The sequence below is a fragment of the Cyanistes caeruleus genome, chromosome 27 (genome assembly GCF_971803275.1).
Source record: "Cyanistes caeruleus chromosome 27, bCyaCae1.hap1.1, whole genome shotgun sequence".
Taxonomy (NCBI): domain Eukaryota; kingdom Metazoa; phylum Chordata; class Aves; order Passeriformes; family Paridae; genus Cyanistes; species Cyanistes caeruleus.
In genome coordinates, this window is record NC_141727.1 from 905285 (window position 1) to 917624 (window position 12340).

At 63.7% G+C, this 12340-nt stretch overlaps 1 protein-coding gene across 3 annotated transcripts; it reads left to right on the forward strand.

The window, feature by feature from the left end:
• Positions 1-317: 317 nt before the first annotated feature.
• On the forward strand, positions 318-11534 carry ARHGAP27 (Rho GTPase activating protein 27). Of its 3 annotated transcripts, XM_086864024.1 has the most exons (17): positions 318-395; positions 732-1158; positions 1261-1593; positions 4882-5310; positions 5919-6134; positions 6406-6516; positions 6609-6676; positions 6779-6866; positions 8033-8137; positions 8514-8612; positions 8687-8777; positions 8878-8997; positions 9614-9712; positions 9947-10024; positions 10182-10316; positions 10749-10854; positions 10968-11534. In XM_086864024.1, exons 2-17 carry the CDS (start codon positions 751-753, stop codon positions 11143-11145), a joined length of 2664 nt encoding a protein of 887 aa, XP_086720150.1. In that variant the 5' UTR covers positions 318-395; positions 732-750; the 3' UTR covers positions 11146-11534. The 3 variants fall into 3 exon arrangements, with proteins under 3 accessions (XP_086720150.1, XP_086720148.1, XP_086720149.1); XM_086864022.1 differs by having other exon boundaries at positions 732-1593; XM_086864023.1 differs by lacking the exon at positions 318-395 and having other exon boundaries at positions 404-1122; positions 1171-1593.
• The last annotated feature ends 806 nt before the right edge of the window (positions 11535-12340 follow it).

Consider the following 12340-nt stretch of genomic DNA (forward strand, 5'->3'; position numbering starts at 1 on the left):
GGTGCGTGGGGACAAAACCCAGGGCAGAGCAGCTCCCATGGGCCCCCCTTAATGGGGTCCCCATCCCACTGCCCAGAGAGGCCGTGCCAGATCCGGCAGCAGCGCAGATCCCGGCTGAGCCTCGGGGCTGGGCCCTTCCTGCGGCAGGAACCTCCCGAGGAGCCGTTTCCTCGTCGGGCGGCAGCGGGTCCCGTCCGCCACCGTCCCTTCCCCCGCCGAGGGGAGGAAACGCGCCCCAGAGCCCGTGCTGCCGCCGCCGGGGGCCGGGCACCCACCCGCCCGAGCCCGGCCCCGTCTCTCGTCGAGGCGGCGGCGGAAACCGGGCGAGCCGGGACGGGCCCGGCGCGGGCACGAGCGGCACCGCGGGCAAGCACCCGCCCCAGCGCCGGCCGCAGGTGAGAGCGGGGCTCGGGGCCTTGGGGCCTTCAGGGGCTCGGGGCCTTCGGGGGCTCGGGGCCTTCGGGGCGTTCGGGGCCTTCAGGGGCTCGGGGCCTTCGGGGGCTCGGGGCCTTCGGGGCCTTCGGGGGCTCGGTGGCTCGGGGGTCTCGGGCGTGCTGGCAGGGATGGTGGCGGTGACCCCAGGGCTGTTCCAGCACGTTGGGGCGGTTTGCGGAGAGGCCGCTTAGGGCTGGAGCTCAGCGGGGACCCCGAGGGAGCTCTGAGCCGGGGGTCCCTCAGCCCAGGAGGGGTCGGGCGCTGCCGTCACCCCTTCCCTGCCCCGTGTCCCGCAGGCGGAGGCGCGGGGAGGCCATGGAGGCGGCGGAGCCGGCGGAGGAGGCGCTGGTGCTGGTGGAGTACGGCTTCGAGTACCGCGCCAAGGACGGCACCTTGGTCTCCATCAAACCCAACGAGCGCTACGTTCTGCTCAAACGCACCAACCCGCACTGGTGGCACGTCCGCAGGAGCGGGGACGCCCGGCCCTTTTACATCCCGGCCCAGTACGTCAAGGAGCTGCCGCCCATCGCCGCCCCAGCCCCGCTTGACCCCCCGCCACCGGGCCGTGCTGCGACAGAGCCGGCCACGCTCGTCCCTCAGCCCCCGCCGGCCTACGAGTATCGGTTCATCGGCGCCGCCGAGCCCGGGGAGCCGGCAGGAGGGTGCCCGGTGCCCCGCGGGGACTCGGTGCCCAGGAAGGACTCGGTGCCCAGGAGGGACTCGGTGCCCAAGAAGGACTCGGTGCCCAAGAAGGACTCGGTGCCCAGGAGGGACTCGGTGCCCCGCGGGGACTCGGTGCCCCGCGGGGACTCGGTGCCCAGGAAGGACTCGGTGCCCAAGAAGGACTCGGTGCCCAGGGGGGACTCGGTGCCCAGGAGGGTCTCGGTGCCCAGGAGGGACTCGCCGCCGTCACTCAGCTCTTTTCGGGTCCCCCCGGGGCTGAGCCCGCGCCCCGCTGAGCCTGTGAGACCTTCGCAGTCCCTGGATGACCTGGCGCGGGTGACACCAGCAGCACGCAGTGCCACCGCCATGGGGGCAGGCGGGGACCCCCCGGGACACCCCCGCCCGCTCGGGAAGAGCCGCTCCGAGACCCTGTGCGCCTCCGGCAGGGACGGGGACGCGGCCAGGAGGTGGCCGGGGAGCGGCCCCGCGGCTCAGGTACGGTGACATCGCCACTGCTGTCCCCAAAAGCTGCGCTGGGGGGGGTTAGCGGGTAGGCGTGTTGAGCCTGGGCCCCTCGGCTGGTTCAGTGTTCCCCCACCATGACCCTGTGACCCCCAGCACAGAGCGGGCTGATGCCCCGGCACCGCAGCCCCACATTTCCCCACGGAGCTGACCCCGTGGGACAAACCCACCGTAGGGACTTGCCAGAATGAACCATTTCGGGGTGACCCCCGCCACAGACACCCCCCGCACCCCCACCCTCAGTCCCCTAGCCCGTGCCTCAGTTCCCTCACCCTCTCCCAGCCCCCCACTCTGCAGAGCCCTATGGTCCCTGGGGCGGGTGGGGGGCTCGGTGTCACCCAGGGGGGCTTTGGAATGTCCCCCTCAGCTTCCCAGAGCGTTCCGGGATGAGGAGGCAGAAAGGGGTTAACAGGGAAACACGGCAGCTCCTCCCTGCCGGGGCGGGAGCCTCACCTGGGCGCAGCACCCATTGACCGAGGTGGGTGCTGGGTGCACCCCGGCGCAGGCCAGCGCCCCGACACCCCAAACCCACGCTCACCCCACACCAGTAAGTAGCAAAGGGCTCTGCCCAGCACCCCCTGGGCTGCACCTCCCCGGGGGGGGCACCCAAGGGTGGGGCTCGCCCCTGGCCGCTCACCTGCCAGCAGCGCGGGCTGGGGTACACAGGGTGAGACGGTGGCGGCAGAGGGGTGGGTCCCCTGTCCCCTCCTCACTTGTCCCCGAGCACCACACTGTGGAGTAACCCCAGGCACCTGGAGCACCCCAAGCCTGGGTGTCCCCCACTTCAAGGTGGGGTGGAGGGATTGTGCCACCTGGGAGGAAATGGCGTATTGGTGGTGGGGGGCTGTGTTTTCCACCCCATTTTCACCTCATTTTTACCCCTTGTGCCCCAAGCTGTGCCCTTTACACACCCAAAGCCCCTCTGGGAGTGACCCAGCACAGTCCCCAACCCCAGTGCCACCATGGGAGCATTCCCCTTCCCTGTCCAAATCCAGCCAGTGCCAAAAACATCCAGCATCCAAAACCATGGTGGCCTCCGTCCTGGCACCATCTGCACCCCCCACCCGTGGGATGGTTTGGGGTGATCCCGGTGTTGTGGGGACGCAGCAGCCCCAGATCAGCTTCCAGTGGAGCAGTGTGACACCAGATGGGCCACCCGAAATTCAGGGGATCATCCCAGTGCAATTCCTGCTCAGCATCATCCTGGAGCAATTCCTGCTCAGTTGGCATTGGCTGTGCCGGAGCTGGTGACGAGTGGCAGGTGGTGGGTGATGGGTGACAACAACCCCAAGAGAAGCCATTTCCTCCCTGGGCGTCTCTTCCGCTCCCCGAACCCTGGCAGGAAGAGCGGTGGGTGCAGGGCCCGGCTCAGGGTGCCAGTGGCATTACCGGAGCCTCGTGGTGTCCCCACGGCAGCAGGGACCAGGTGTCCCCCCCGGTGCCCCCAGTGCTGCCCCGGTGTCACCGCGATGGGTGACCGGGCGTGGGGGGGTCCGCAGCGTGCTCGGAGCAGGGCATTGCAGCCTCTGCACTTGAGGAAGGTAGGCAGCACCCAAGGGTGCACCCAGCCGGGGACAGGGAGGGTGTTTAGGGATTGCTCCTCGCCAGGCTCCCCCTGGGGTTTCCCCGGGGGTTTATGGGCACCAGCGGGTGCCACAATGCCTGTCCCAAAGCAGGGAGGGGCACCCAGCCCCCCCCAGGGATGAGAAACTCCCAGGGATGCACCCATGGGAGAGAGAGAGGTGCTGGGGGGGCTCCGTGCCAGGGATCCCCCATTGCCACCCCCATGTCCCTCGGCCCCAGGAGGAGGACAGACCCCGCAGTGGTTTCTGGCCCTGCTCACCGTGCTGGGGGGGTTCATGGGGTAATGGGGGGAGGATGAGAGGTGTCATCAGGCTGCTGTCCCACTGTGATCCGTGGTGTCCCCAAGGACAGTGCACCCACTGTCACCTCCCTCGGGATGATGGGCAGGGCTGGACCTTTGTCCCTGCAGCCATTAGTGAGAGACTCAGGCTGTAAAACTGGGGAGATCAAAGGGTGACAGGAGAGGGTTCCCTGCTGGCAGCACCCTCCTGGTCCCAGGGGACACATCCCCATACTCCAGGCATCCCCACAGGTGGGGGTCAGCCAGGCTGGTGCTGGGGATGCTATTTTGGGATGTGGTGATGGGACTGTCTGGTTCGGCATCCGGCTTTGGGCGGGAGGCCGGGGCTGTGGCTGCTGGAGTGTCCCAGGGCACAGGTGATGAGGGTGCTGGGGTGCAAGTGTGGGTGAGATGGACGTGAGTTTTGGGGTGCTGTTCCTGGGGAGGTGGGAGTGGAGGCTGGGGGTACAGGGGATGAGTAGGTTGGAGGTGTTGGGACCACAGATGTCAGTGCAGAGGTTGTGGGTGTTCATGGTTTAGGTGCCAGTGATGTGGGTGCTGCACAGAGCACGTAGCAGAGCAGTGCAGGTAGCAGTAATGCAGGTGTGGATGATGCAGTGATGCAGGTAGCAGTGATGCTGATGCAGGTAGCAGTAATGCAGGTGTGGATGATGCAGTGATGCAGGTGTGGATGATGCAGTGATGCAGGTAGCAGTGATGCAGGTAGCAGTGATGCAGGTGTGGCTGATGCAGTGATGCTGGTGTGGATGATGCAGTGATGCAGGTAGCAGTGATGCAGGTGTGGCTGATGCAGTGATGCTGGTGTGGATGATGCAGTGATGCAGGTGCTGCATGAGTGGGAGCAGGGACACAGGTGCTGCTGATGTGGGTGACGGGTGCTAGTGATGGAGGTGCTGCTGATGTGGGAGCTGCTGATGCAAGTACTGATGATGCAGTGACATGGACACCAGTGCTGCAGGTGCTGCTGCAGGTGCTGCTGCAGGTGCTGCACACAGTGGGTCTTACAGGTGCCGGTGATGTGGTGCTGTTGGTGAGGGTGCTACCAGTGACAAGGTACACAAGTGACACAGGCAGCAGTGACACCGGTGCTGGCACTGGGGACCTCCATGTCCCTCCATGTGCTCATCCCTGTGCCAGTGGGTGCTCCCTGCCCCATTATGGGTGCTGTGGGTGCCCCTCTCCACCTCCTGTCCTCCTACACCCCATCACTGGCACCACACATTTGGGAGCCCAGGCAGGGTGGTGACCCAGCAGCCAGGGCAGGATCCGGCTCCTTGGTGCCTCCCTCATCAGCCACCCGGACACTGGACACCGCAGTGGGGACATCCCAGGAATGCCATTCCAGCTGCAGTAGTGACACATCCGTGTTCCCCCAGGCACACAAGGAGTCAGAGGAGACACCTGACCCCATCTACCTCAACATCCAGGAGCTGCGGGAAGAGGCCACCGCCGCCAGCTCGGCCCCAGAGGAGCCTGGCAGCTCCGTGTCGGACTGGGAAACCCACACGGACACGGACAGTGGACATTTGTTTTATTATAACCCCGTGACGGGCGAGACCACGTGGGATTGTCCCTTTGGGCAGGCGGCCGATGGAGTGAGTCCCGCCGCCTCTCCCGCCTCCTCACTCGCACACAGCCCGGAGCTTCCCGAGTGGGAACAGCACGTGGACGAAGGAAGCGGACAGACTTTTTTCTATAATTCGGTGACAGGTGAGACGTCGTGGGACCCCCCCACCGTGGGAGACACAGGCAGCCCCCGGGAAATGCACCCTGGGGGGACGCGGTACGGTCCCGTGGAGCAGAGGGTGAGCACCCGGCGAGGCGCGGGGATGGGCTTGGGATGGGGGCACAGACAGGGACGGGAATGGAGATGAAGAAGGGATGGGATGAAAATGAAAACACAGAGACTGGGATTGAGAAAGGTGTGGGAGATGCGATGGAGGTTGAGATGGAGATGAAGACAGATGAAGATGGACATGGGTATGGATCCAGGGGTGTCGTAAAGGTTGAGAGTGCAGATGGAAACAGGGATGGGATGAAAATGGAGTCAGAGCTGAAGATTGAGAAAGGATGGGAGATGCAATGGAGATGAATATAGAAACAAAGATGGAGATGGGGAATAAAGATGAAGACAGAAGGTGGAGATGGGAGCAGATACAGGGATGTAGAAAAGGAGGGGAATGGAGATGGAAACAGGGATGGAATGGGGATAGGGATGAATTTGGAGATGGGAGACAGGGATGGGAATGAAGATGAAGGTGCAGATGAAGATGGAGATGGGAATGGAGACAGGGATTGAGATGGAGATGGGAATGGAGATGATGGAGATGGGGCAGTCCCCACCTGGGCGAACAGCACAGGGATGCAGATCTCTTGGTTGGGCACAAGATCTTGAACTGTCTCTTCTCTCCAGCCACCCACTCCAGAAACGGATTATCCTGACCTGTCTCCAGATGAGCTGGAGTGTTATCCTGAGGAGGACTATTCGCCCGTGGGCTCCTACGATCAGGGGGCCTCTCTGTGCCTGTCCCCGAGACGCCCCGAGGAGCTGGGCTCACCCCCGGGCTGGTACGGACACAGCCACCCCGAGGGTATCACGTTCTACCCCGAGCACTTCGGGACTGACACGGTACGGGATAGGGATGGGAACAGGGATTGGGACAGGGAATGGAAGAGGGAAGAACACAGGGATGGGGACAGGGATGCACAAGGACAGGGACAGCAGTGGGGATGGGGACAAGATCAGGGACAAAGATGCAGACAGGGGTGACTGCCAGGGATAAACATCCTCCCAAGCCCACAGAGCAGGGTGTGCAGGGGCTCTGGGGTGCTGTGGGTGCACAGCACAGCCCCCTCCTGGCAGGGGCACCTCGAGCATCACCTGACCCCTCCCTGGCCAGGTTCCATCAGGTGGCCGCCACGAGCGGGCCAGCAGCGGCTCCAGCCAGGACAGCGGGCTCTTCGCCTGGCACGGCACCGTGTCACCGGCACCAGGCAGCAAGGAGGAGAAGGTGAGAACCCCAGGAGGGGCACCCAGCCTGCCCTCACCCCATCACCAGGGAGAGCAAGGGGCAAATTTGACACCTCCACCTTTACTTTCCAGTTTAAAAGTCTCGAAAAAGCCGGAGTGCTCAACCGGACCAAGACAGTGGACAGAGGGAAGCGGCTCCGGTAAGAACGTCCCGGTGTCCCCTGCCACTGGAGACAGGAGTCCAGCAGAGGGAAGGGGCTGTGCTATCCCACTGTGTGATTGACCTCTGTTCTCTTCCCCAGGAAGAACTGGAGCTCCTCCTGGACAGTGCTGGAAGGGGGAATCCTCACCTTCTTCAAGGACTCCAAGCATTCAGCTGCCAGTGCCTTGGTAAGGGCCCCAATGGCCTTGGGGCAGGGCAGCTGCATGGGATGGGACCAGAGTCCCCATGGGAAAGGGCCAGCACCCATGGGAAAGGGCCAGCACCCATGGGAACGGGCCAGCATCCATGGGACTGGACCAGGACTCACAGGATGTGGCCAACATGTGTAGGATGGGGCAGCACCCACATGGTGCTGGCCTCACCTCTGGGTTGGGTGTTCAGGGCTGTCTTGGGGGAGGGAGACCATGGCCAGCCCCCACAAAATGGGGCCAGCACCTATAGGACAGGGCAAGGATCCACAGGATGGGGTCAAAGCTGCAGGATGGGACCAGCACCTATAGGATGAGGCTGACATCCAGGGGACAGGGCCAGCACCCACAAAACAACCCCTGGTACTGTGGGGGGAATCAGCACTTGAGGGATGGGACCAGGACTCACAGGCCAGGGGTGGTGCCCTGCACAGGGACCCCAGCACTGGGACATGTCCACTCACCCCCCAGCACACACAGTGTTGGAGCACCCAGAGCTGGTGAGAGCAGCAGGAGGAAGCAGAGCCAGCCCCAGTCCCCCCCTGGGTCTCGTTCTCCCCCCGCAGTGCCCAGCAGCTGCCACAGGATGCAGAAGTTGCCGTGGGTCTTGCAACACCCTGTGGTGACAGTGGCGGGGGGAGGACAGGGGACCCACAGCTGCTGGAGACAGTGCTGGCCTCACCCCAGGGGTTCAGAGCTCTGTCTGGGGGTGCAAAGGCTCTTGGGGCAGGGGGAGTGTGGTCAAAGCACCTCGAGACCCAGGGCATGGGGAGAAGCAGTGGGTCTGATGCTCTCCCTCTGCAAAATCCCCCTCCTTGGGAGCAGCCACCTTCTTCCTGCAGTGTCACTGAGAGGGACCCCAAAGCTGGAGCCCCCAGGGTCCCTGAGGAGGGCTGGGAATGTCCCTTGAGGTGATGGCAGCCCTATGACCTGGCTGTCCCCAAGCTGGTGGCCGTGACCCTAACCCCACCATGGCAGTCCCATGTCCTAGTCCTGCAGAGACCATAGGAGGGGACAGAGGGATCCCACAGGGGACATTTGGCAGCCTTGCCTTTCTGCAGGAGGGCAGCCCACGCTCCCCAGCAGGATCCCAGTGTCCCTGTCCTCTCTGGGCAGGTGCCACCCTCATCCCCTTGTCCCCACAGAGGCACCCCAGCACCCTGACCACCCCTGAGCACACGGTGGAGCTGCGTGGGGCCACCCTCGCCTGGGCCGGCAGGGACAAGTCCAGCAAGAAGAATGTCCTGGAGGTGAGCGAGTGACAGCAGGAGGGACACCAGTCACACGCCAGGGTCCACAGGGCAGAGCCACTTCTGGCCAGTTCATCCCAGCAGTGCTGCAGGGGATGGACGTGGGGACACTGAGGATGTGCCAGGGTGGGAGTACAGGGACACTGCACTACTGGTCATTGTCCCATTCTGATGGGCACAGAGAGGTCACCAAGGGACCTCTGGCTCCCCGAGGGGCTTTGCACAGGGAGGAGCCGCTCCAGCCGCTCCGGCTCCCGGCACTTTTGGTGTCACGGGAGTCGGTGCCGGGCTCAGTCAGTCACATTGTGGTTCCCAAATCCGGGTGGTTGCGGCAGCCCCGCGCCCTTTCCCTGACCTCTGTGAATTGCTCCGGCAGCTGAGGACGCGGGAGGGCTCGGAATTCCTCATCCAGCATGACTCGGAGCAGATCATCACCGCCTGGCACAGAACCATCTCCGACAGCATCGGCCGCAGGGTGAGCAGGGCCCCCCGGGATGCCCGCGGCCACCCTGGGGCCGGGCCCGGCGTCTCACGGCTCCCCTTCCTTAGGGCTCCGACATCTCCGCAGAGGAGGAGGCCGAAACTGGGGCTGAATTCGGCTCCCGGGAGAGGCTGGGGGGCAGCGAGGAGAGGAGGGCAGGTGAGCACCGGCACCCGGGATGGGCGCGGGGGCCCGGCAAAACCACCCACCCTGCGGGTCCCCAGGCCGGGAGCGCTGACATGAGCTGTGTCCCCGCCAGCGGCCGGACAGGTGACGGGCAGTGCCGAGAGTGACACCAGCAGAGTCCGGAACAAACTCCGCAAGTTCCTGCAGAGGCGGCCGACGATGCAATCCCTGCGGGAGAAGGGCTACATCAGGGGTGGGCGCGGGGGCTGGATCGGGGGGTGCTGGGATGATCCAGAGTGGGTGCTGGGATGGAGCGTTGGGATAGGGCCTATCAAGGGTGGGTGCTGGAATGGGACTGAGTCCCTCAGCGTGTCTCCAGGCTGGAGGAGGGGTGGGACAGCCAGGGATGGAGCTGGGACAGTCAGGGATGGAGCTGGGACGGTCAGGGATGGAGCTGGGACGGTCAGGGATGGAGCTGGGACGGTCAGGGATGGAGCTGGGACGGTCAGGGATGGAGCTGGGACAGCCAGGGATGGAGATGGGACAGCCAGGGATGGAGCTGGGACGGTCAGGGATGGAGCTGGGACGGTCAGGGATGGAGCTGGGACGGTCAGGGATGGAGCTGGGACGGTCAGGGATGGAGCTGGGACGGTCAGGGATGGAGCTGGGACAGGCAGGGATGGAGATGGGACACTGGGTTGTGTGATCAAGCCCAACCCTGACCCAGCATGTTGGTGATGAGCTTGGGAGTGTCCCATCATCTCCAGCCACCCCTGTGGGACACTCCAATGGGAACAAGACCCTCTGTCCCCCACTAGCCATTCTCCTGGTGTCCCCTGGCCACGCTCATGTCCCTGCTGTGTTCCTAGACCAGGTTTTTGGCTGCTCGCTGCTGGCTCTGTGTGAGCGGGAGCGGGGCACGGTGCCACACTTCGTCCTGCAGTGCATCTGGACCGTGGAGAGGAGAGGTACTGCCCTGGGGACAGGGGCAGCCTGGGACACTGGCATGGGGAGATGGGGACGGCTCCAGGGACAGCCTACAGGGGATGTTTGGGTTTTCCTTGGAAGCCTGGTGCTTGCTGTGGACATCCTCCAGGGGATAGTGGGGACACGGGGACCTGGAGTTCCCTCAAGAGTGCCTAATGTCCCATCCCAGGGTGGATTGTTTAACTGGGAGCTTTCCCCCGTCTTCATCTGCCCAGGTCTGGACATTGATGGGCTGTACCGGGTCAGTGGCAACCTGGCCACCATCCAGAAACTGCGCTACAAGGTGGAGCATGGTACGGTCACCTGCTGTGACAGTGACAGTGGGGGACAATGGGGTATCACCCCCACTTCAGGGCAGAGAGACAGGGCTAGGGTTGGGGAGGGGCCAGCCAGGGACCCCCACCCATCCCTGGGGCTCTGGACACACCTGAGGTGCTGCCCCACCCACAGACGAGCAGCTGGACCTGGATGACGGGCGCTGGGAGGACATCCACGTTGTCACCGGGGCACTGAAGCTCTTCCTACGGGAGCTGCCAGAGCCACTCATCCCCTTCAGCCACTTCGACAAGTTCATCGCTGCCATCAGTGAGGGATGGGATGGGATGGGATGGGATGGGATGGGATGGGATGGGATGGGATGGGATGGGATGGGATCCATGGAATGGGATGGGATGGGATGGGATGGGATGGGATGGGATGGGATGGGATGGGATGGGATGGGGACAAGGATGGGATGGGGACAAGGATGGGATGGGATGAGATGGGGACAAGGATGGGGTTAGAATGGGATGGAGACAAGAATGGGAACTGGGATGGAATGGAGATGGGATGGGAAAGAGCATAAGGATGGGGTTGGGAATGGGAATGAGAAAGAAAAGGGATGGGAATGGAAACAAGACCTGGGATGAGGATGGATTAGATAGGGACAAGGATGGGATGAGGATGGGAATGGAGGTGGGGACAAGGATGCTGTGACTGCTGGAGCCAGCACCCCACCATGCCCTCCCTCCCTGGCAGAGATCCAGGAGCCGTCCCTGCGGGGCCGCTGCGTCCGGGACCTGGTGCAGTCCCTGCCTCCCGCCCACCATGACACCATGAAGGTCCTTTTCCGCCACCTCTGCAGGTGACACCCCTGTATTCCCCCAAACCCTGCCCGCTGCAGGAAGGCAGAACACGACTCTGGGGACGGGCCCCGGGGTCAGGGCCGTGCCGGTGACACGTCCCGTGTCCCTGCAGGGTGGTGGAGCACAAGGAGGAGAACCGCATGTCGGTGCAGAGCGTCGCCATCGTCTTCGGCCCCACGCTGCTGCGGCCGGCCTGTGAGGAGGGCAACATGGCCATGCACATGGTCTTCCAGAACCAGGTGGTGGAGCACATCCTCAACCACTATGGGTACATCTTCCCGGACAGATAAACCCTGGGGACAAGCCCAGCAGTGGGGACTTGATGGAGCAGCGTCTCCAGGAAGGACTTGGCCATGTGTCACCTCGGTGGTGGCTCCATGAGGGGCAGCACGGTGACCCGGCTCAAGGAGGGGCACCCCAGTGGGTCCTCCTTGGCCACCCTGTCCCACCAGGGCCGGGTCCGGAGGGTTGAGCCCCAGGGTTTGTGGGGCTTGGTGGGGTCCCTATGGTCAGTGGAGCCCTGCAGTGCCCGGCTCGCTGAGCCAGCGTTCCCAGGGTGGGAGCGGGCAGTGTCCGGGCGGGCAGTGGTGGCACCGGCGGCTGGGCAGGGAGGGGCCGGGCAGTGCCGTGGCTGGAGCCCCCTGCCCCCTTCCCGAATAAAGAGCCCATTCAGACACAAGGATGAGGTTGCTGGCAGGACATGGGGACAGCCCAGGGACATGGGTGGCACAGAAGGGGCTCGGTGCTCCTGGTGAGCCTTGGAGACACCACATGGCCTTTGTACCCCGTGTGCATGAGGGGACCTGAGACTGCAGGACACTGCAGTGACCTGGGACACCATTCCTGGCTGGCATCACCAAACGCTGTCACCACAAATGTCACCACAGGCAGTGAGATGTGATGAGAGCCACACGCTCATGGGACATGAGTTCCCATCACCCAGAGCCACCTCCTGGGGTGGGGACACTTTGGGGTGACCCAAAGTGACGGGCTGGGACAGAACCGGGACTGGATGGGATCAAAAAGGATGGCAAAGGACATGACTGAAGTGCTTGGGGACATAATGGGGACAATAAAGGGCATGGCAGGGACACGAGGAGGAGGTGTGGGGATATGGGACACATGTCCTGTCCTTTGAAACACAGCAAGGACAGCACATGGCAGCAGTCTGGGACACGGGGGTGGCTGGGGTACAGAGGGGACACTCGGGGACATCACAAGGGCACTTTGGGGTGTGGTGGGGGTGTGATGGCACCAAGCTGCCCTGCAGTGGGAACACTGTGGGACAAGACAGACACTTTGGGGTGCAGGGGCGTCATTTTGTTGCACAAGGATTTTCAGGACAAAAGGAAAACTTCAGGTGTGCAGGGACGGTGGTTTGGGACACAATGAGGACAATTTGGGATGCAACTGGGGCATTTTGGGACATGAGGGGACCCAACTGGGGACAGGAAAGGGACTGTTTGGAATGCAGGGGGGGAAGTT